Here is a 25,834-nt window from a genome sequence, read left to right on the forward strand (position 1 = left end):
AAACTATGTAAGTATGAAAAAATGCACCCAGTATCAGGTGGTTTACTAACAGGGAATCTTAGTGTTCAATCACTACTTTGTACTTGCTGATACGAGGGTCGTTTGAAAAGTTCTCAGAGCGGAATAGAAAAAATGTACTTACAGCACTGAAACCTTTGTTTTATTTTTCTATGTAGTCTCCTTTTAGATTAATACACTTCATCCAACAATGTTCTAAAGCCTTGATCCCATCTTGAAAATGAGTTTCCTCCAGGCCTGCAAAATAGTTGTCAACTTCAGCTATTATCAGTTCTTTGTTTTCAGTGAATGTTCACCCACGAAGAAAAATTTTCAGTTTTTGGAAGAGATGGACGTCTGACAGAGCCATATCAGGTGAATAAGGTGGGTGTTGCTGCAATTCATACCTTAGTTCATGTAATTTTGCCATGGCAACAGCATGTGTGCAGGTGCACATTGTCCTGGTGGAAGATGACTTTCTTCTATGGTAAACCTGGCCTTTTTTGACGTACCTTTGATGTAACTTGTCCAGGAGGTTGGCATATTATACTCCAGTGGGAAGATAATCTAAAACAGAATCCCCTTTGCATCCCAGAGCACTGCTAAAACAGAATCCCCTTTGCATCCCAGAACACTGATGCCATGACCTTTCTCACCAAAGGAATTGTCTTTGATTTCTCTGGTGCCGGATATTCAGCGTATTTCCACTGCTTTGACTGTTGTTTTGTCTCTGGGGTATAGTAGTGCACCCAAGTTTCATCTGCAGTCACAAACCGGTGCAAAAAATCTTGTTTGTCTCTCCTAAATTGGGTCAAACATTGTTCCAATATGTCCATTCTCATGTGTTTTCGGTCCAGAGTCAAGAGTCACAGCACCCATCTTGCAGATAATTTTTTTTCATTTCTAATTCTTCAGTTAAAATGTGGCATACCCTTTCAGATGACATCTAGCGAGTACGAGCAATTTCACGCACTTTCAGTCGGCAATCTTCCTGACCATTTTGTGCACCTTTGCAATGATTTCTGGAGTAGTCACACATCTTGGTCGACCACTGCATGGGTCACCATCTAAGCTCTGCCGACGAAATTTAAATTCATTTGTCCACTTGGCAACAGTTGAATATGAAGAAGCAGAGTGTTCTGGAAATCGGCATAAATGTCCTTTGCTTTCATACCTTTCTTTATGAAGTGCTTAATCACTACTCGAATCTCGATTATTTTGTTTTTAATTTTATTTCTTTCTTTATTTTTTTCCCCCCATCTTCGCAAATCATTACATGGGAACAACAACAGAGCCATGTCACTGCCACAGCTCTCTTCCAAGAGCACTGATGTGGCACGTGTTTACAGGCAACAGTCCAATGAGGATCACGTGAATAACTCATTGCACTAGCGCTAACCTCTCGTCGTGATTCCGAGAACTTTTCAAACCACCCTCGTACATCACGGCCTCCAACTGACTCCAAGCAATCTCTCTGCTGATAATTTCCATGGTAACAAAACAGGAATACAGATTGTCAGTAGGGAAAAAGACACACACCAACACTAGACTCAAACTTTCACAGAAATAAATGAAATTTATTGGCACGAGTAGCTAAGCCCATCACTTTATCCAACATCACCTCCAGCCAGCTAATTTCTCTACGCTTTGCTCTGAGATCTCTTTCTATTAAACCAGCCCATGCCCACCAATTCGCAACACTCGATGGGAAAATCTGCCAAGTGCCCAAGCAGAATTCCAGAGCCACACATGGGAACACACTCTTGAATACTCTGTAGGATTTCTGTACCAAAACAGCAGCCTCGTGAACCGTGAAGGGTCCCGAAATCTACATCTATACCTACATACCCTACAAGCCACCATGTGATGCATGGTGGAAGGTACCACATACTAGTACTAGTAATTTTATTTTCTGTTTCACTTGCAAACAGAGCGAGGGAAAAATGACTGTCTACAAGCCTACATACAATCACTTAATTCTCTCATCTTATCTTTGAGGTCTACAGTCGGCCTCAATTGTCAGTGCTTTAAATTTTTTAATAGTGCTTTGAGAAAAGAATGTCGTCTTTCCTCCAAGGATTCCCATTGGAGTTCACGAAGCATCTATGTAATTCTTGCCGCTGATAAAACCTACCACTGACAAATGTAGCAGCATGCGTCTCAATTGCTTCAGTATCTTCTGTCAATCGTACCGGATGAGGTTCTCAAACTCTTGAGTAATATTGAAGAATGGACCGCACTAGTGTTCTATATGCTGTCTCCTTTATAAATAAGCTACACTTTCATGAAATTCTTCAATAAAATGAAGTTGAACATTCACCTTTCCTGTTAATAAACTGGCATGTTCTTTCCATTTCGTGTTAGAAAGTAACATTACACCTAGGTATTCATTTGATGTGGCTGTATCAAGCAGCAAACTACTATAGCTGCATTTAAATGTTGCAGTGTTTGTTTTTCCTACTGATGCGCATGAACTTACACTTTTCTACATTTACAGCAAGCTGCCATTCATCAAACCAACTAGAAATTCTGCCTAAAGCATGCTATATCCTTATACAGTTGCTCAATGATGGCACTTTACTGCACACCATGGCATCATCAGCAAAGAGCTGTAAATTGCTGCTTGGCCTATCCATTAGGTCATTTATGCATATAAAATGTCTCCAGACATCTGAAACGATAAATGCCTGAAAACATAAACTCCAACCCAGCGGGTCCACAGTCCTCTATTTCAGTCCCATGAGGACTGCCGGCCAACTCCCTCATTTTGTGGGCTCGAAACTGCTCCACAAAATTGTTTAACACTTAGGCCTTTCAGTCAATCGTAAACAGAAGCATAACCTAGGCATTTCATTATTGGTCGTACACTGCTCCTACTTACAGCACTTCTGTAGGGTGCTGCTTCCTGTCATTTTCCCTGGAATGGACGTAGGGAAAAAACAATTATCGTGGGAAAATCACTCACTTTGAAATCGGGCTAGGTGGCTCTGACCACCACCCATTCAGAAGGACTAAAGTAAGACCAGATGATCATCTTCAGCAGGACGAACACTCGCTTTCTCCTTCAGCTGGAAACTGGTTGCGGTGACCACAGTATGAAACAGGACTAACATGCAGGCATATGCAGCAAATGATTTGTTACAACAGTACAAGAATAAGCTGCTCTCTCTTTCACTGACTGCTCTAAAGGACAACTGTAGTACTCCCATGGTCTCATCCTATTTCTGAATGGTACTGTATTTACTCATAATCACCCATTGCATCAAGCAATTTTGATCATAAAACTGCTATAAAATGACTGAATTATTCACTGCTAGTCATTAAAATTGCAAACCTGTGAGGACAGCTGACAACAAAAGGCAAATTGGCAGGATGTGCACTACATTCTTGGATGTGCAAAAGAGATGCATTTCTGCATAACCACTCCAAATACACTACTGGCCATTAAAATTGCTACACCAAGAAGAAATGCAGATGATAAACGGGTATTCATTAGACATATATATTATACTAGAACTGCCATGTGATTACATTTTCACACAATTTGGGTGCATAGATCCAGAGAAATCAGTACCCAGAACAACCACCTCTGGCAGTAATAACGACCTTGATACACCTGGGCATTGAGTCAAACAAAGCTTGTATGGGGTGTACAGCTACAGCTGCCCATTCAGCTTTAACACGATACCACAATTCATCATGAGTAGTGACTGGCATATTGTAAGGAGCTAGTTGCTCAGCCACCATTGACAAGACGTTTTCAATTAGTGAGAGATATCTAGAATGTGCTGGCCAGGGCAGCAGTGAAACATTTTCTGTGTCCAGAAAGGCCCGTACAGGACCTCCAACATGTGGTTGTGCATTATCCTGCTGAAATGCAGGGTTTTGCAGGGATCGAGTGAAGGGTAGAGCCACGGGTCGTAACACATCTGAAATGTAACGTCCACTGTTCAAAGTGCCGTCAGTGCGAACAAGAGGTGACCGAGACATGTAACCAATGGCACCCCATACCATCACGCCGGGTGATACGCCAGTATGGCGATGACGAATACACACTTCCAATGTGTGTTCACCGCGATGTCGCCAAACACGGATGCGACCATCATGATGCTGTAATAACAGAACCTGGATTCATCTGAAAAAATGACGTTTTGCCATTCGCGCACCCAGGTTCGTCGTCGAGTACACCATTGCAGGCACTCCTGTCTGTGATGCAGCGTCAAGGGCAACCCAGAGCCACGGTCTTGGAGCTGATAGTCCATGCCGCTGCAAATGTCGTCAAACTGTTTGTGCAGATGGTTATTGTCTCGCAAACGTCCCCATCTGTTGGCTCACGGATCAAGATGTGGCTGCACGATCCGTTACAGCCATGTGGATAAGATGCTCGTCATCTCGACTGCTAGTGATACGAGGCTATAGGGATCCAGCACGGCATTCCGTATTACCCTCCTGAACCCACCGATTTCATATTCTGCTAACAGTCATAGGATCTCGACCAACACAAGCAGCGATGTCACGATACGATAAACCGCAATCGCTATAGGCCACAATCCGACCTTTATCAAAGTCGGAAATGTGATGCTACGAATTTCTCCTCCTTACACAAGGCATCACAACAATGTTTCACTAGGAAACACCGGTCAACTGCTGTGTATGAGAAATCGATTGGAAACTTTCCTAATGTCAGCATGTTGTAGGTGTCGCCACCGGCGCCAACCTTTTGTGAATACAATGAAAAGCTGATCATTTGCATATCACAGCATCTTCTTCCTGTCAGTTAAATTTCGCATCTGCTGCACGTCATCTTTATGGTGTAGCAATTTTAGTGGCCAGTAGTGTAGATAGGAGCAGTGCTTGATTTGTGATAGTACGCACCAAGATGAGAAAAAATCAGAACTGCAAATTTTGAGATTTGGTATGATATAACTTTATTTTTTACTAGTACAAATGTTATATTTGCACTTTTAAAATGCACAGAAAAGTTTAAATAATGAATTTCAGCCCCCCCTCCCCTCTGCACTACAGGAGGTCACACGACTGGGTATTTATCAAGCACTGGGTAGGAGAAACACATTGTGTTTACAAGGAAAGATTACACTGAAGTGATAAGTTATGCGTTAGTAATATGCACATATACAGGTGGCAGTAGTGTTGTGGACACAAGGTATTAGTGGCCAGTGCATGGCAGAGCTGTCATTTGTACTCGTGTGATTCATCTGAAAGGGTTTTCGATGGGGTTACGGCCACACAATGGGAATTAACAGACTTTGATTGTGGTGTGCTAGTTGGAGCTAGATGCTTGGGACATTCCATTTTGGAAATCATTAGCGAATTCAATATTTCGAGATCCACAGTGCCAACAGTGTGCCAAGAATACAACATTTCAGGCATTTCCTTTCACCATGGGAAATGCAGCGACCAGTGGCCTTCATTTAATGACAGAGCAGCTGTGTTTTAGAGTTGCCGGTGCTAACAGAAGAGCAGGACTGCGTTAAATAAACACAGAAATCAGTTTGGGACAAATGACGAATATATTTGTTAGGACAGTGTGGCAAAATTTGCCGTTAACAGGCTAGGGCAGCAGATGAGTGACGTTGGCTGCAGCATAATGTTGGCTGCAGCATAATGTTGGCTGCAGCGCCTCTTATGGGCTCGTGACCATATTGGTAGGACCCTAGATGACTGGAAAACCATGGCCTGGTTAGATGGATCCCAGTAATAGCTGATGGTATGGTTGGAGTGTTGTGCAGCCCCCATGAAGCGCCGAGTCCGAGATGTCGACAAGGCACTGTGAAAGCTGCTGGTGGTGCCGTAATAGTGTAGGCTGTGTTTACACGGAATGGACTTGGTACTCCGAACTGATCATTGGCTGGAAATGGTTATTTCTGGATGCTTGGAGACTATATGCATGTGTGGATTTCATGGTGCCAAACAACAATGGAATTTTTATGAATGACAATGTGCCCTGATACTGGACCACAGTTGCTCGTAGTTGGTTTAGAGAGCATTCTGGACAGAACGAATTATTTGGCCACCCACTGAACATTTATGGGATGCAATAGAGAAGATCAGTTTGAGCACAAAATCCTGCACCAACAACACTTTTGCAGTTATGGACGGCTATAGACACTGGGGACTTCCAACGAGTTGTTGAGTCTGTGTGATGCTGAATTGCTTTACTGTGCTGGGCAAAAGGATGTATTCCATGACTTTGGTCAATCCAGTGTATGCAGTAAGTTTCACATTCATAAATTGTGTATGAGTTTATACGAGGTCTGTTCAAAAAACTCCAGAACTTTTTCCACAAAATTTTTCTGTGCGTACTTTTACTTATAACAGTATTATGGAAAGGAAAGTTGCCACTTACCATGTAGCGGAGATGCTGAGTGACAGATAGGCAACAAAAAGACTGTCACAATTAAAGCTTTTGGCCCTTAAGGCCTTTGTCAAAAACACACACACACACACACACACACACACACACACACACACACACACGTGCATGCACACATGCTAACGGAACTTACACAAACAACTGCAGTCTTGGGCAACTATAGCCACTGTGAGTGTTAAGTTGTGTGTGTGTGTGTGTGTGTGTGTGTGTGTGTGTGTGTGTGTGTGTGTGTGTGTGTGTATTTCTGATGAAGGTCCCACGAGCGAAAAGCTTTATTTGTGACAGTCTTTTTGTTGTGCCAACCAGTGACTCAGCATGTCCGCTATAAGTTAAACGGCAACTTTCCTTTTCATAATGTTGTTACATTCCATCCTGGATTTTCAGTTGTTTGATTTTTTTATCTTTTACTTATTATACATGGTCTCCTCTGAAATCCTCCACAGTTGACACACTACTCCCAATGCCATTTCCACTTTGGAAGCGGTCTTGGTATGTCTCTTGCTGGATCGTATGAAGTGCCACCTGCGAATCTTCTTTTATCTCATCTGTCATTGCCCTTTCAATGGGGTTCTCTACATTGTCCTTTCAACAGGGTTTTCAACTTTGGAATTATAAGAAAGTCCGCAGGGGCCAAGTCTGGAGACTACAGAGGATGACTGCAGAGGGGAATGGTGAGATGACTGTCTTTCTGGTCTCGAGTCATGATCTGTGGGACCTTGGCGACTATACGCTGCATTCCGAGATGCTGTGTCTGGATTTCATGACATGACCCAACTGAAATGTTACATTCTTCTGCAATCTCTTAGACAGTCTGTCTTTGATTGGCAATCACAATTTTGATGATGTTCCTGAGATGAATGTCACCAGTGGATATTGAAGAGAATCCTGAACAAGAGTTGTCTTCTATATGTGCATATTAATAGCCCCGGAGGGCTGCCCACCGTGAGCCATGGCACCTTCCAAAAATCGGCTCTTGCCCACGCTGCTCCATGCATAACTTCTGTTTGGCCATTTTTTAACTGTGTGAACTATTTGTAACATCGAGTATGGCTTAATCACTCATCACCATAGGGCTCCTGCATCATTTGGTGTGTCTCTGTAAATATTTTCTTGAGTTTTACACAAAATGTAATGCAGACACATTGCTTCTTTAACTCTGCCATCTCGAAATCTGCAAACTATACGACACTACGTCCTCCTCGACACAGCACTGAACCATAACTAATAGATATACTATAATGAAACTTCCGGCAGTTGCACATTAAACACAGACAGGTGCAGCAATGCCAAATGCATTTCACTCCAACACACCATTGGCGTGAAATTATGGCCGGCAGGTGTGGCCGAGCGGTTCTAGCCACTACAGTCCGGAGCCACGCGACCACTACGGCCACAGGTTCGAATCCTGCCTCGGGCATGGATGTGTGTGATGTCCTTAGGTTAGTTAGGTCTAAGTAGTTCTAAGTTCTAGGGGACTGATGACCTCAGATGTTAAGTCCCATAGAGCTCAGAGCCATTTGAACATGAAATTATGAATGTTTTGGAACTTTCTGAACATACCTCGTACGTCTGTGACAACAACGGGGAATCGCTGATTGATGTGCCAGTGGTAGTGAAGAACAACAGTTTATTTAGTCAGTCAACACGAAGCCTTAGTACTAGGAAAATAAAATCACTTCTAGACAACTAGAATTAAAATTCCATTGTATCCACCAGTTAGAAGATGCTCGGTTTAACGACCAAAGAGGGATTGTCTCTTAGAGGTTGTAACTGCCCAGTCCAATGAGGCACAGGTCTGTGGTGTGCAACAGCAGTGCCCGACGACACTCGAGGACGTGAGGCAGGCAGTGTCCAGCAAGGTCGCGGTAGGCGGATTAACAGAAGCTGCGTGGTGACGGCATAGTGGTTTGTGAAGTGTGAGGCACTGCAAATGGCGGTCCTGCCTCCTTGGCTGCTCATGGAAATGGCCAATTTCAAAGCTCGCAGACTGACTCGTGTTACAATAGATGCTACTTCCTTGTATGCGAGGCATAAGACGATCTTCTCAGAAACAAAACACTGAAATGCAATTTCCGAATGAGCAACCTGCTCTGTAATCTTTCTTTACATACAGAATGACGGTGCCCAGTAAATGAGTACCTCATTTCAAAATTAAGTATCTCATAGACTTAGATTGGTAGACAACTGCCACAAATGGTATGTTTACTGTGAAAGCAATAAAAATTTTATAAAGAATTTGTACAGAAGTTGAGAAATAGTTTGGAAACCCCCTAACAGACGGCACTATGATTGCAATACATAGTGCCTGTAAATAGTGTGCCGCGGATCAGAGCAATCAGTTCCGTCATTGAAATCTGAAAGGAGGTTAGCGAACCAAAAGGAGGAGTTGAGATCCTGTATTCCATTGATCAACATGGTGCTTCTGGAAGACTATAGGTTAGAACACAGTCCTAGACTAACAAGGTGCAGTTCAAAAGAACCCGACGCAAAAATTATTCGCAAGCTCTTCGCCAAATTCCAGTGGACGAGCAGTGTTGCTGATGATACATCTACATCTACATCTATACTCCGCAAGCCACCTGACGGTGTGTGGCGGAGGGTACTTTGAGTACCACTATCGGTTCTCCCTTCTATTCCAGTCTCGTATTGTTTGTGGAAAGAAAGATTCCCGGTATGCCTCTGTGTACGCTCTAATCTCTCTGATTTTATCCTCTTGCTCTCTTCGCGAGATATTCGTAGGAGGCAGCAATATACTGCTCGACTCCTCGGTGAAGGTATGTTCTCGAAACTTCAACAAAAGCCCGTACCTAGCTACTGAGCATTTCTCCTTCAGAGTCTTCCACTGGAGTTTATCTGTCATCTCCGTAACGCTTCCGCGATTACTAAATGATCCTGTAACGAAGCGCGCTGCTCTCCATTGGATCTTCTCTCTGTCTCTCTCTTCTATCAACCCTATCTGGTATGGATCCCACACTGGTGAGCAATATTTAAGCAGTGGGCGAAAAAGTGTACTGTAACCTACTTTCTTTGTTTTTGGATTGCATTTTCTTAGGATTCTTCCAATGAATCTCAGTCTGGCATCCACTTTACCGACGATCAACTTTATATGATCATTCCATTTTAAATCACTCCTAGTACCTACTCCCAGATAATTCACAGAATTAACTGCTTCCAGTTGCTGACCTGCTATACTGTAGATAAATGATAAAGGATCTTTCTTTCTATGTATTTGCAGCACATTACACTTGTCTATATTGAGATTCAATTACCATTCCCTGCACCATATGTCAATTCATTGCAGATCCTCTAGCATTTCAGTACAATTTTCTTTTGTTACAGCCTCTCGATATACTACAACATCATCCGCAAAAAGCCTGTGAGCTTCCGATGTCATTCACAAGATCATTTATGTATATGGTGAATAGCAATGGTCCTACGACACTCCTCTGCGGCGCACCTGAAATCACTCTTACTTCGGAAGACTTCTCTCCATTGAGAATGACATGCTGCGTTCTGTTATCTAGGAACTCTTCAATCCAATCGCACAATTGGTCTGATAGTCCATATGCTGTTACTTTGTTCATTAAATGACTGTGGGGAACTGTACCGAACGCCTCGTGGAAGTCAAGAAACACGGCATCTACCTGTGAACCTGTGTCTGTGGCCCTCCGAGTCTCGTGGACGAATAGCGTGAGCTGGGTTTCACACAACCGTCTTTTTCTAAACCCATGCTGATTGCTACAGAGTAGATTTCTAGTCTCCAGAAAAGTTATTATACTCGAACGTAATACGTGTTCCAAAATTCTACAACTGAGTGACGTTAGAGATATAGGTCTATAGTTCTGCACGTATGTTCAACGTCTTTTCTTGAAAATGGGGATGACCTGTGCCCTTTTCCAATCTGTTGGAACGCTACACTCTTTTAGAGACCTACGGTATACTGTTGCAAGAAGGGGGGCCAAGTTCCTTCGCTTACTCAGGGAATGTTGATGTGAGGCAAACTAAAAATTACGTTTGAAAACGGTACTAAGGTTTCTGGAGTTATTTGGTGAAATCTGAGGAAATCCATCAGATGAATTGCAACAGACTCTAGTTTGAAGTGTTTCAGAATGCAGAAAATACTCAGACAGAACTTACATGTGTTTCCATTCAGAATGCAAAGCCACCATTCCATACCTATACGAGCTGTGGGACAGAGGTCTGACTTAGCGAAACAGAATCTCACACTGATGGATAATGGAGGATTTGATGCTGGCTGCATCTGGTTTGCAGATGAAGCACATTTCCACTTGAACTGAGTGGTGAATAAACAGAACTGGTAATTTTGAGGTTTTGAAAATCCCGTTTGTGTGAAAACAAACCTCTGTATTCCCTCAAACTTAAAATTTGTGCTGCAGAAGCATTACTTACCCTTTTTTCGTGTGAGAAAGAATCACTAGTGACCATTACATTGCAATTTTGGCTACATTGGAGGATTACCCAGGCACAGAGTTCTTCATGCACTATGGGAGCAGACAAGTGTTTCGCTTTCTTGATGAACACTTCAGGAAGAGTGTTGTTACATTGGTCTCTTGGAAATTTATTGGTGCACTGATGAATTGGCATCCTCATTTGCCTGATCCTACTCAATTTGTGGGGCACATGGGATGGCTCCGTCTACCAGAATCGTCCCGTCACAATGGTTGAGCTTCAGTCAGGCTTTGTGGTTTCTGAATCTACACTACTGGCCTTTAAAATTGCTACACCATAAAGATGACTTGCTACAGACATGAAATGTAATCAACAGGAAGAATATGCTGTGATATGCAAATGATTAGCTTTTCAGAGCATTCACATAAGGTTGGTGCTGGTGGCGACACCTACAACGTGCTGACATGAGGAAAGTTTCCAACCGATTTCTCATAAACAAACAGCAGTTGACCAGCACTACCTGGTAAAACATTTTGATGCCTCGTGTATGGAGAAGAAATGCGTACCATCACGTTTCTGACTTTGATAAAGGTCAGGATTGCGGATTATCGTATCGTGACATTGCTGCCCCTGTTGGTTGAGATCCAATGACTGTTGGCAGAATATGGAATCGCTGGGTTAAGGAGGGTGGTACGGAACACCCTGCTGGATCCCAATGACCTCATATCACTAGCAGTCGAGATTACAGGCATCTTATCCGCACGGATGTAACGGATCATGCAGCCACGTCTCGATTCCTGAGTCAACAGATGGGGACGTTTGCAAGACAACTATCATCTGGACAAACAGTTTGACGACGTTTGCAGCAGCATGGACTATCAGCTCAGAGACCATGACTGCGGTTACCCTCGATGCTGCATCACAGACAGGAGTGCCTGCAATGGTGTACTCGGCGACAAACCTGGGTGCACGAATGGCAAAATGTCATTTTCTCGGACGAATCCAGATTCTGTTTACAGCATCGTGATGGTAGCATCCGTGTTTGGCGACATCGTGGGGAACATACATTGGAAGTGTGTATTCGTCATCATCGTACTGGCGTATCATGCAGCGTGATGGTATGGGGTGCCTTTGGTTACACATCTTGGTCACCTCTTGTCCCATTGACGGCACTTGGAACAGTGGAACTTACATTTCAGATGTGTTATAACCCGTGGCTCTACCCTTCATTCGATCCCTGCGAAACCCTACATTTCAGCAGGATAATGCACGACCGCATGTTGCAGGTCCTGTACGGGCCTTTCTGGATACAGAAAATGTTCAACTGCTGCCCTGGACAGCACATTCTCCAGATCTCTCACCAATTGAAAACGTCTGGTCAATGGTGGCCGAGCAATTGGCTTGTCACAATACGCCAGTGACTACTCTTGATGAACTGTGGTATCGTGTTGAAGCTGCACGGGCAGCTGTACCTGTACACGCCATCCGAGATCTGTTTGACTCAATGCCAAAGCGTATCAAGGCCGTTATTATGGCCAGAGGTGGTTGTTCTGGGTACTGATTTCTCAGGATCTATGCACCCAAATTGCATGTTAGCATCTGCATTTCTTCTTGATGTAGCAATTTTAACGGCCAGTAGTGTATTTGCATTGAGACATGCATCACCATCTGTTAGCATCTATTTCGAAACTTCTGTGTAAAATTTATATAGCTTTTGCAATAAATGTATGTTAGTTGCAGTTGTATGTCAGTCTTAGTTTTCAAGATATTCAATTTTTAAATCTTGGTTTTCTTCATTGGATATCCTGTGGATGCCATTATTCTTACATAACGTATGCAGTTGTGCTGGAATGCAAATAATAGCATGTACTACATGGACTTCAAGCCAATTTGACATTCACTTGTAATGGCAAGCACTTCAGATATAATTCCGGCTGTCTCCAGTCATGCACCATGGTGCAGATTAACCAAAGTAATCATATTATATACTTTACATTACAAGAAGGGGAGTATGTTGAATTGAAAGACTTATTTGAGGAAGCTGGCCAAATGCTTTTTTTTAAGTGAGAGAATAATGTCACTTTTTTAAACTGTAGAACAAAACACTGATTTTTTAGCTCATGTGGTATTGCAATGTGCTGTCTTCAAACATGTATTCATACACATAATTTGAGGCTTGTTAAATAATCTGTACATTTTTTGTATCAATCTTTTACAACAACAGAGCAGACAACTCTAACCTGAACAACAATAAAAAGAACTGATTGCACTCACTTGTCATTGCACTGGCCTGTATATAAAAATGTAACAGCCCATTCAGAAGTTCATTACTGCTATTAATAGTATTGTAAAATTATAGTGGGAAAATTATATATTAATGTAAACTTTAAGTGTAACAATAATGAGAAAAATTAACTGAGTCTTTCATTGGTGCTTGGAGAACATGATGATGATGCTTGAAAAGAAAACACTTCCTAATGTTCTGAAAAATTATGTTTATTTGGCTGCGAACCAGCTTTCGGCTTCTCAAGCCATCTTCAGGTGACAGCTGAATGTCGCAAATGCAGACAAACATGATGTGCGACTTAGGCAGATTTTATTTTTTAGAAGATACAAAAATGACAAAGTGTTTACATAGGAGAACATTACACTGTTTTTGCTCACTTAAAAATAATTACCTTAATTAAAAAAGGGGTATGAACAAAGTTTTCGTGTGAAGTCACATTTAACAAAACATGAGAAATAGCTGAATTTACAGTATGACTCTTTAAAACCATTGGCATGGAGTAGTGTATATAAAATCTCTTGCAAGCAGTGTATAAAAGTGTCTATTGGTCAGTCAGGGGCAGCTGTGGCAATTAGGTTATGTGAACATGAGAGAAGCTGGAAACTGGGAACAAATGATTCAACCTTTGTGATCATATTTTAGCTGTAAACCGTGCATATGAGGCAGAATGTGAAGTTTTAAGTTCCTTTTTTTTAAAAAAAGCATAAAAATGGCTTTACTAGAAATATTGAAAATCAGCAAACACATAACACAGAATACCAACCTAGTATTAAAGGTTCACACTCAGTTCCACCTGTTTTCCCCTTTGTTAAATTAAGTTTTCATTACAAATACTAAAGTCAAACTGTATATTCAACTTGTTTCTCATCTGTTGTTAAATGTAACTCCACATAAAAACTTTACTTTCTACCCATTCCTCCTTTTTAAGGTAATGTAATTATTTCTGTGTGACAAAAAGTAATGTTCTCCTATGTAAACACACTGTCATTTTTGTATCTTCTTATATGGACACCAGCCTGCTGACCGAGGGCTTTGTTCGAGGAAGAGTTTCCTGTCACGTACCCAAGCCCTGGAAGGGTCGGCTGCAGAGAATCGTTTGAAAAGGTGGGAAATCGACCTGAGAAACCCCCATAAAGATGTAAAAGAAGAACTGGCGCCTGGTGGAGACCTACCATACACAGTCTGGAAAACCCTAAACTGTATGAGGGTAGAAGTGCCAAAGTGTAAGACAAACCTGCAGCAATGGGGTTTCCTAAAAGAGAATGAGAACACACTCTGTCTGTGTGGTTCTGTCCAGGATCCTCAACACCTGCTTATCTGTCCATATTTAGACCAGCCCTGCACAATGAATGACTTGTGGGAGGCAAATGACAAGGCCATATTGCCTGCTGATTTTTGGAAGTCTGAAGTCTAGTTCTTCACACGGGAAGTAAGTAAGTAAGTAAGTACAGATATATCATGTTTATCTGTGTTTGTGACCTGAAGATGGCCTAAGAAAAAGGAAGCTGGTTTGTGATCAAATGAATATAATTTTGCAGAACATTACAAAGTGCTATCCTTTGAATAACGAGGAAAATGTTTTACACCATTTGTTTTCTAATACAATTTCTTCCACAAAAGTTCTTAAGGTATGAATGTTAAACAGTTGTTTTTTAAATGTGCAAGTATGGACCTATGAGCAATTTTAAAAACTGGTCTCAATTTCTTTCTAGAAATTTTATTTGACTGTTTTCCATTTTGATGCAAAAGCTGGATTACATAACTGAATTGTCATCTTTCTAGACTGCAAATTTTTGTTGCAATGGAGTGTGTATACACAAAATTTCAGATTATCAAGTTTTGTAATCCTGTAAATGAAATAGTGTATCCAACTTTGATACACAGAGCACATTCAGTTTCCCAAAACATGGTACCAATTAAATAGCACCTGTCACCAGATCTAAAGAAAGAGGCAGAAAAATTGCCTTTCAGTTAATGTCAAAACGTCCTAAAAATATTTAAACAACATACATTTTTGTTGAAGTATTAAAACGCTAATAGCAACATATGCTTAAGTTGTAATAGCTATCAAACTATGGCATTAACCACAGCTAGTGTTATAACCAAATAACATGTAAAATATGTTAAAGATTATTAAGCATGGACCTATGCATATTGGCAAGTTACACTTAGTGATGAAGTTGCTGTGGTCCGTACTGTACTTTGGTAACAATTAAAGTGTAAGCATCATTAGAGATGGTCGCTAGTCAATCGAAACCTGTTATCATGTAGTTGTTATGACAATATATTGTGATTGAACAATTAAAATTTCTAGTAAGTAATGCAGATCACTATCTGTCTCTTACCTGATGATATCATGTCCTACAAATTTCAGTTAGTGTTGGATAACAGGTGATAAATGTGAAAGAAATAAGCACAATCAGAAATATATTATAGTGTAATACTTGATACACTGTAGTGAGTGCTTACTTTCATTCTATTATGTCACATGGGATCATATTTTTGGGGTAACTCATCAAACCGAGCAAAAGTTTTTAAAGTGCAAAAACGTATTATAAGTCTTGTTTGTGGTGTAAATTCAACAAATTCAAGGAACGGGGTATTCTAACCACTGCTTGTCAGTATCTTTGTTCCTTGATGAAATTAGTTGCAAATAATATGTGCCCATTTCCAACCAATAGCTCAATACATGGTATCAACACTAGGAATAAGAACAATCTATATAAAGTCCTAAAATTACTTACCTTGTTCCAAAAATGGATCCAATACTCAGGAACACAAATTTTCAATAAACTACCAACAACCATTAAAAACTTAGCTCCATATAAGGCACAGCTTAAACGGAGTTTGAAAGACGTTTTGGTAGAGAACACCTGCTACTCTATAAATGAAAACAGGGATTGTTAGAGCACCTTAAGTAAAAATGTCTGCTAGATTTCAGTTTTGTCAGTGCTTGGCCACAACAGTCAACATTAGCTATTTTGTGTATGATAAATTTATTAATAGTGCATAACTAGATTTCATACTGACAGTGTATTAATTCTATAAATATTAGTGGTTCCAGTGTATTGTAACGTATTCATGTATCTTGACACTCTCCGGAGAGGTGTTCAGGGAAGTGACTGTTATATTCAGATGTCCTTTGTTTTTTGTGATATACTTTCTGATGTGTTCCACAACAAGAATTCCTTCATTTTTGGGTGCATAGAGTGTAAACTTGATCTAATCTAATCTCACATACTCCTACATGAATCTGAGCTTATTACAAGGTTATTTCGGAAAGTGAAGATACACCGTACACCAGTGGAACACAAGAGTTTTGGCGAGCAAGTTGGCAACACTGGTGTTAACCTTGAACTGTTAGCTTTCTCCTCGCGGTCGTTCGGCAGTTGAACGTTGCTTCTGGTTGTAGTAGGCTTCAGAATCCCGCCAAATGCGAAGTGTGCTCCATCATACATTTCCTTCATGCAAAAGGTCAGCGACCAGTGGATATTCACAAACAAATTGTTACTGTTTATTGGAACATTATGAATTGACAAAATATAACAAAATGGTGTCATCATTTCTCTAAACGTAGGACCGATGTTCATGACAAACAAAGAACAGGTCAGCCATCTGTGATCTCTGATGCCCTTCTTCGGAGAACAGAGGAAGCAATTCGTGTGAATAGATGTCTCACATTGAAAGAATTGTATCAGATCACACCGGACATGTCAATGACAACTCTTTATGACATTGTGACTGTCGAGTTAGGGTACAGGAAATTGTGTGTGTGCTGGCTTCCAAAACTCTTAACGAAGTAACACAAACAGAAAAGGATGAGCTTTGCACTCGACTTCCTCACACACTATGCTGAAGCAGGTGATGAGTTCCTCGAGCACATTGTGATAGGTGACGAGACGTGGATTTATCACCGTACACCTGAATCCAACCAACAATCGATGCAATGACGCCATTCGAATTCACCAAAAGCTAAGAAATGCAAAACGTCGATTGCAGTGAAGAAAATCATGGCTTCTGTTTTTTGGGACAGACAAGGCATTCTTCTGTTGGAATTTATGCCTCCTGGAATGACAATTAATGCTGATGCATATTGCCAAACTTTGAACCTTCTTCGAAGGGCAATTCAAAACAAATGCAGGGGGACACTGACAAGTGGAGTCCACTTGCTTCGTGACAACGCTCGGCCTCACACAGTGCCCATTACCAAAGCACCACTCAGACAATTCAAATGGGATGTATTGAACCATCCGCCATACAGCCCTGACCTTGCACCCACCGACTTCCACGTCTTATGTTACCTGAAGTCACATCTTGGTGGAAAATCATTCCACGACGACGAAGAGATCAAAGGCGAAGTTGAAATGTGGTTCCGACAACAGGCGGCAACCTTCTATGACTGTGGGATACAAAAGCTTGCGCACCGACTTAACAAATGTTTGGATAACGGGGTGATTATGTCAAAAAATAACAAATAATCCAGTTAATAAGATGTAAATGACAATTTTAAATAAATGTTCTATTTAAGGACTGCGAGCCATTGTATCTTTACTTTTCGAAATGCCCTTGTACTCGACATTCTGCAAAAATAAGTGTATCAGTGTCGTGTCAAAGCCGGGCCGTAACGGTTCACCTTTAACGTGTGGAAGGTGTACGCCACAGCTGAGGTCACTGACTGTTGACAACGGCGTGACGGACTGGCCGTCCGCGGAACTGTCGGACGCCTTGGCGCGGCTGCTGGGTTCCGGACTGCTGGCGGAGCTGCGTTCGCTGACAGTGGAAGGCGCGAGCAGTCGGGGCGTCGAGATGGACGGTCCGCTGCTGGCGGCGTGCCGCGGCTGCCCGCATCTGGAGCGCCTGCACCTGCAGTGGACGGAGAGGCTGGGCGCGCGCGGCCTCGCGGGGCTGGCCGACCTGGGCGACCTCCGCCGCCTCCGCGTCAGCTCCGTCGCGACACTGCCCGCTGTCGACTTCCTCCCGGCCGGCCTCGAGGAGCTCGAGCTGTCCCGCTGTCACGGCGTGCGATTGGACGGCCTCGCCGCGGGACCCGCCCTGCGCAGGCTGGTGCTGGACGGCTGCGCCCTGGAGGGGGAGCACCTGGTCGGGGCGGTGGGCCGGCTCGCCTCGCTGGAGGAAGCGAACCTCGCGGGCAATCGGCGCCTGCGCGACCTCTCCTTCCTCCGTCCCTGGGTGCGCCTCCGCACTCTCGATCTCGCGGACTGTGACAGCTTCGACGGGGACACCTTCGGCACTCTCGGGTTCCTTGGGCAGCTCCGGTCTCTGAATCTTTGCAGGTACCTCTTTCCACGTATTGTTTCTGTCCCTTTGTAAGAGAGTTTGTCTAAATTTTGGAAAAGTCACAAAGTGTGTGTGGACGTATGTTCATATAGAGGGTTATTTGTAAGTACCCCCCAGATTTCAGATGACAGCTGTGTGCAAAGTACGAGACGTACAGAAAACAGACATATATCATTAGATACATTATGCCTCCGCCAAGTTTTTAACTCACATTGCAGGTGTTCAAGATGGAACCATTTTGTGACCTGCAAATGTCACCTGCTGCTACCCTGGGAGTTGCAACTGCAGTAGCCCACTTTGGAAAGGCGTTCATTGAGTTGCCTGTCTGTAGGTGCAAAGTTATTTGGTGTGGCCGTACAGAGCAGATGATTCGTATACATGTACCGACACACCTGCTCCCTAGTGGTGTGCTCTGCACAGTGTGCATTATGAATTGAAACTTGGACAGAAACTTTATCTGCCGATGTCATTTTTCTGTATGCCTTGTACTGGGTGATTGAAAAGTTGTGGACATAAAAAGAAATAAAGTAATTTGTGTATATTATTTCAGAACTTCACACAAATTTTTATTATATGTACTCGAAATTAGTTTCCCTGTTCAGTACCATATGCAGAAACCCACTTTCCTGTGTTTGAAGCCTCTTTGCAGAGCACATTACCACTGATGTTGTCAATCTTCATTGCCATGTTGATTTTTCAATTCTGCCAATATGTGCAGTCTCTTTGTATAGACCAGGGGTTCCCAACAAAATTTTATCGAGGACCTCCTCATCGAGCACGATTGTTACCTTGTCATTTCACAGTATCAAGTACCTAAAAAAGCCAAGTTAAGAGTTTTTTATACGTTTTCTATTTTTAGTACTTAGAAAAAATATGTACATATTCATTTTTGAAAAAAATATTGAACTTAAAACTTTTTCAATTTAGCCATCATTGTTGTTGTTAAATTTTTGATTATTGCTCAAAATCTTTGTCTTCAAATCTGGGTGTTTAGTATAACGAACCCCCTTAAAAAAATAAAAATTGAGTATGAACGGAAAATGACAGGAAAAAATTAAAACTGAGTGTATTGGTCTTTCAAGTGTACTACACTTGAGATTGCATTGAGTAGACGTGTGAAAAATATGAAAACACTAATTTCATACAAGGTATTATTTATTTGAAAAAATGCAGTTACAACAGAGTACTCCATCAGTACACAGTTAGTTTTAATTTTCAGTTCTTAATGAGATGAGTTCAGTCTGACCTTTGAGTCCTTTATTTCTGTAGGCCTTTTTTCGTTTTTACGAGCCACGTTTTAATCAACGGTCCATTTTTAACTAATATCTAAACAACACGGTCTGTGAAAGCACTGGCAATAAATTCATAATGGTCAATTGTCATCTGAAATGTGAGTTTCTGTGTAAAGTGACTGTCAGTTGTCAGCCTCAAAGAGGCAGCGCACGCTGTCTAACGGCATACAGCAGAACTATTTGTCTCTATTACATTCTAGTTTTGCACTAGAGTGTGCTAGTGTCAGTTGGCTCTAAGGAAAACACTAGACGCAGAAGTTAGCGTTCGCTAAAGCTCTCCTCATGCAGGAAGCGGCCATAACAAAAAATCTGTTGTCATATGAAATATATTTAATAATTTTTATTCTAATAGCATCTTGCAGACCCCTCTGGCAGAGCTCACAGACCCCTGGGGGTCTGTCGACCACCCCTTGGGAACCACTGATATAGACCCATCCTTTAAGGTAGCCTCCACAGGAAGAAGCTCTGAGGTGTTAAATCAAGAGAAAGTGGGGTCTGTAATCCATTGGAGATGATTCGATCACCAAAATTTTCACCTAACATATGAGTTGTTTCATTAAAAAAGTGACAGCTGGCACTGCTGTGCAGTAACTGACAATCCTGTTCATCTGCCTGAAGCAATGAAGTGAACTGTTTAATGATGTATTGATACACAACAACCATGTGTCATCAATTCATGTACACCATGAACATTCATGAAGTTTTAACTTCTTTTTGAGCATCAGTATCTGAGACTGGGCAGATACTGTCTTCATACATTTTGAATGTGAATGCATCCTCCATCTCAGCCAATTTAGCATCTTTCAGAGTGGCTGGTCGTCCAGTTCTCTTCTTGTCTGTAACTGATCTGCAGTCACAGAAATAGATGATTAATTTTGTTAATGTTGAATTGTTCGCCACTGTGGCATATGGATTTTTACCAGAAAACCTGTCAATAACACATGCATGTCAATGACTGGGCTCCCAGGGCAGTTCTCAGTTTACTGTGCAGAACTGTTTGCCATTCTGAAAGCATTACAGCATATGCGACGACATCATGGCAAGAATTTAATCATCTGCTCAGATTCCCAAAGTGCTCTACATGCTCTTGAACAGATTTACCCAGCAGATCAGATGGTGCAAGAAGTGCAGGACGCACTCCTGCTGTTGCAAAAGCAGGGTAAGAATGTAATTTTCTGCTGGGTTCCAGGGCATATAAGAATTCCTGGAAATGAACTTGCAGACGCGGCTGCCAAGGAGGCTTGCTTCATCCCACCTCCTCCTCACTGTTACGTCCCTCTGCAGGCAATAACATCATTCGTGACTCGGAAGATCATGTGTTGGTGGGAGGCTCAGTGGCTGAAAGTGAGGGATAATAAGTTGCGAGCGGTGAAGGATTCTGTCCGACCGTGGCTTACCTCGTTCCACCCATGACGAGCTGAGGAAGTAGCCCTTACACGGCTTCGAAAAGGACATTGTCCATTGACACATGGTTTCCTGTTACATAGTGAGGAGCCACTAATGTGTCAGACATGTGGGACAGAGCTGTCGATATAACTTATTTTAACTGAGTGTGTTTTATATGTGGGTTTTAGGGAAGATTTTAAGTTTCCCACCAGACCTGCCCTCTATATTAACTAATAATGAGGCGAGTGTGGCTAGAGTTTTACGTTTTTGTGTGATGCCTGGACTTCTTCCCAAAATATTGGGATTGAGATCTTAATGTGCTGTAAAGTGGTTTGGTCACCCATTATTTGTAAGTGGTCACCCAGCCACAGTTAATTATTTTTACCTGTTTTGTACTGGTATTTTATTTTTAGTTTTGTCTACCTATTTTGATGTGCTGTGTCCAATCTTGAAATTTGAGCATTTACAATTCGTGCAAAGATCGGCTCTGAATTGATCCTTGTTTAAAAGATCTTGGTTGCACTCGTCAACATTTATTTTGGGAATGGGCGCTGATAACCTTGTTGTTGAGTGTCCTAAAACACACATCATCATCAATGATTGGGAAAATACTGTTCAACTACAAAACTTGTCTTCTGAAAATGTCATCTTTACCGAGCAGTGAACTGTGAAATACTGTGTACTCTACATGATCTGTATCCATTACATTGGCATCTTCATTTGTTGTTGGTAATACATGTGGTACTATGTTGTGGTAGCTGATGGAACTAATGGGGTACATCTTCTCATTACAGATGTGTTCATTTTCATGTGCATGACACACAGTAGTTTTTGTGCAGTCGTCTTCACAAATCCCAGAGATGTGTTGTGGTCTTCAGTCCAGAGACTGGCTTGATGCAACTCTCCATGCTACTCTATCCTGTGCAAGCTTCTTCATCTCCCAGTACTTACTGCAACCTACATCCTTCAGGATCTGCATAGTGTATTCATCTCTTTGTCTCCCTCTACGATTTTTACCATTCACGCTACCCTCCAATACTAACCTGGTGATCCCTTGATGCCTCAGAACATATCCTACCAACCGATCCCTTCTTTTAGTCAACTTCTGCCACAAATTTCTATTCTCTCTCATTCTATTCAGTACCTATCATTAGTTATGTGATCTACCCATCTAACCTTCAGCATTCTTCTGTAGCACCACATTTCAAAAGCTTCTATTCTCTTCTTGTCCAAACTATTTATCGTCCACGTTTCACTTCCATACCTGTCTACACTCCATACAAATACTTTCTGAAACGACTTCCTGACACTTAAATCTATAGTCGATGTTAACAAATTTCTCTTCTTCAGAAACACTTTCCTTGCCATTGCCAGTCTACATTTTATATCCTCTCTACTTCGACCATCATCAGTTTATTTTGTTCCCCAAATAGCAAAACTCCTTTACTAATTTAAGTGTCTCATTTCCTAATCTAATTCCCTCAGCATCACCCGACTTAATTCGACTACATTCCATTATCCTCGTTTTGCTTTTGTTGATGTTTATCTTATACCCTCCTTTCAAGACACTGTCCATTCCGTTCAACTGCTCTTCCAGGTCCTTTGCTGTCTCTTAACAGAATTACAATGTCATCAGCGAACCTCAAAGTTTTTATTTCTTCTCCAATTTTTTTCTTTTGTGTCCTTTACTGCTTGCTCAGTCATCATCATCGGTTATCTGCTAAATTAGCAGGTCCGTTGCCTCTCCATTTTCTGCGATCCATTGCTTCCTTCATAAGGTTGCTGTATGTTGTACCGTCCATCATGTCACCCAGTATCTGGAATCTCTTCCTTCCTCGCTTCCTTTTCCCTTCTACATAACCTTCTAAAACTGTTTTTATCAGTCCGTCATTCTATCTTAATGTATGCCCAATCCAATTTCTCTCAGTACCTCTCCATTTTTTACTCTGTCCATCCAACTTATTCTTTCCATCTTCCGCCATGTGCAGATCTCAAAAGCCTCCAACCTTTCTCTGTCTTTTTTTCTCATAGTCCATGTTTCAGCGCCCAATAGAAGGACACTCCATACAAGACATTTTATGAGTCTCTTCCTGAGTACTCTGTCCAGACCGCTGTTGAAGATTCTCCTTTTCTTATAAAACGCCTCTTTTGCCATTGCTATCCTTGTTTTAATTTCTGTGGTGCACTTCCAGTTGGTGTCTATCCTGCTTCCAAGATACTTAAAATTTTGCACCTGTTCTAGTATTTCTCCATTCAGCATAATTTTTATTTCCTTATTTCCTCCTAGTGCCAATACTTTTGTTTTATTTGTGTTAATTTTCATTCCACATTTGTTTCTGTTAGTTGCAATGGTGTCCAGCAAATCCTGTAATTCTTTTTCCCCTGTGGCTAGAAGGACCATGTCATCAGCACACCTCAAACACCCTACTCTTCTTCCTCCAATTTCTACTCCTTTGTCATCTAATGAGCACTGGTAAGTCATATTTTCCAAGTAGAGGTTGAAAAGAGTAGGTGATAAACATCATCCTTGTCTTACTCCTTTTCCTAGTCTGATCCAGTCTGTACTTCCGCCTCTCACTTTAATTGAAACTTTTTGATTAAGATATAATGAGTTTATAAGTCTTCTGGTTTTCCAGTCCACTCTCTTTTCCCTCATTATAGTCGCTACGACCCTTCCCAACCACTGCTTCCCTTTCATGTCCCTTGACTCTTACAACTGCCATCTGGTTTCTGTATAAATTGTAAATTGCCTTTCACTCCCTGTAATTTACCCCTACCACCCTCTGAATTTGAAAAAGAGCATTCCAGTCGATATTGTCAAAAGCTTTCTCTAATGCTAGAAACGTAGGTTTGCTTTTCCTTAATCTAGCTTCTAAGATAAGCCGTAGGGTCAATATTGCCTCACGTGTTGCAATATTTCTACGGAATCCAAACTGATCTTCCCCAAGGTCGGCTTCTACTAGTTTTTCCATTCGTCTGTAAAGAATTCACGTTAGTATTTTGCAGCCGTGACTCATTAAACTGATAGTTCAGTAATTTTCACATCTGTCAACACCTGCTTTCTTTGGGATTGGAATTATTATATTCTTCTTGAAGTCTGAGGGTATTTTGCCTGTCTCATACATCTTCCTCACTAGACGGTAGAGTTTTTTCAGCACTGGCTCTCTCAAGGCTGTCAGTTAGTAATAATGGAATGTTGTCTACTCCCGGGGCCTTGTTTCAACTCAGGTCTTTCAGTGCTCTGTCAAACTCTTCACACAGTATCTTATCTCCCATTTCATCTTCATCTACGTCCTCTTCCATTTCCATAATATTGTCCACAAGTACATCGCCCTTGTATAGACCCTCTGTGTACTCCTTCCACCTTTCTGCCTTCCCTTCTTTGCTTAGACCTGGGTTTCCATCTGAGCTCTTGATATTCGTACAGGTCGTTCTCTTTTCTCCAAAGGTCTCTTTAATTTTCCTGTAGACAGTATCTATTTTACCCCTTGGGAGATTAGTCTCTACATCCTTACATTTGTCCTCTAACCATCCCTGCTTAATCATTTTGCACTTCCTGTCGATATCGTTTTTTGAGACGTTTGTATTCCTTTTGTCTGCTTAATTTCTTGCATTTTTATATTTTCTCCTATCATCAGTTAAATTCAGTATCTCTCCCATTGCCCAAGGGTTTCCCTCTAGCCCTTGTCTTTTTACCTAGATCTGCTGCTGCCTTCACCATTTCATCTCTCAAAGCTACCCATTTTTCTTCTACTGTGTTTCTTTCCCTGTTCTTGTCAATTATTTACTAATGTTCTTTCTGAAATGCTCTACAACTTCTGGTTCTTTCAGTTTATCCAGGCCCCATCTCCTTAGATTTCCACCTTTTTGCAGTTCCTTCAGTTTTAATCTACAGTTCATAACCAATAGATTGTGGTCAGAGTTGACATCTGCCCCTGGAAATATCTTAACAACTTAAAACCTAGTTCCTAAATCTCCTTCCTACCATTAAATAATCTATCCGAAACCTTTCAGTGTCTCTAAGCCTCCTCCATGTATCCCAGACATACTTATGAGTAATTCTGTGTTTTTACACTTATTGCAACTCAATCGCATGAACATTTCACAGTGCCATAACCGTTGTTGACCAGCTATTGGCTGTCGCCAGACTAAAGGCATATGCTGCCAACAGTTTTTTATGTTATCAACAATATTCTTGTATTGTGCTGTATGTGTTATTGACAACTTCCAGTCTGCCACACCATTGTCAACCCCAGCTGTGGCATGCACCTTCCAGCAGTTTTGAGATCTGAGCTGTAACACCACACTGGTACATTATTTTGGGTGAACAGTGTCTCTCCAATGGCAAAAACCCACAAGCTACTTTCCTTATGTCATCAACAATACTCTCATGTTGTACTGCACTGTGTTTTTGATTATTCCAGGTGTACTGGTATGAAATGAGCGTTTTTTTGTGAAAATGAAACACTAATTTTGAACTGAAAAGTAAAAAACATTTTATTCAAAGTACTGACCATTGCTTTCTATACATTTTGATCACCTTTCTGGCAATTTGTGGACACCACACCAATAGAAATGTTTATCTTTTGAAGCAAACCAATCAGACACTCAATTTTCGACTTCTTCGTAGGAATCGAAGTGTTCCTCAGCCAATGCGTGTCCCAATGATGAAAACAAATGGTAGTTGGAAGGGGCCAAGCCTGGTGAATACGGTGGGTGGGGTAGCTGCTCCCAGCCAAATGTTTTGATTGTATCCTGAACCAGGTTTGC

The 25,834-nt window shown here is 41.6% G+C and overlaps 1 protein-coding gene across 1 annotated transcript in view; it reads left to right on the top strand.

Annotated features, from left to right (window-relative positions):
* Positions 1–25,834, top strand: part of LOC126295045 (F-box/LRR-repeat protein 14-like) — a 62,428-nt gene that overhangs the window by 24,293 nt on the left and 12,301 nt on the right. Inside the window, exon 3 of the mRNA XM_049987294.1 lies at positions 17,738–18,382. Coding sequence (XP_049843251.1) covers positions 17,738–18,382 — 645 coding nt within the window. The remainder of the gene's footprint in view (positions 1–17,737; positions 18,383–25,834) is intronic.

This window comes from Schistocerca gregaria, chromosome 11 (assembly GCF_023897955.1).
Source record: "Schistocerca gregaria isolate iqSchGreg1 chromosome 11, iqSchGreg1.2, whole genome shotgun sequence".
Classification (NCBI taxonomy): domain Eukaryota; kingdom Metazoa; phylum Arthropoda; class Insecta; order Orthoptera; family Acrididae; genus Schistocerca; species Schistocerca gregaria.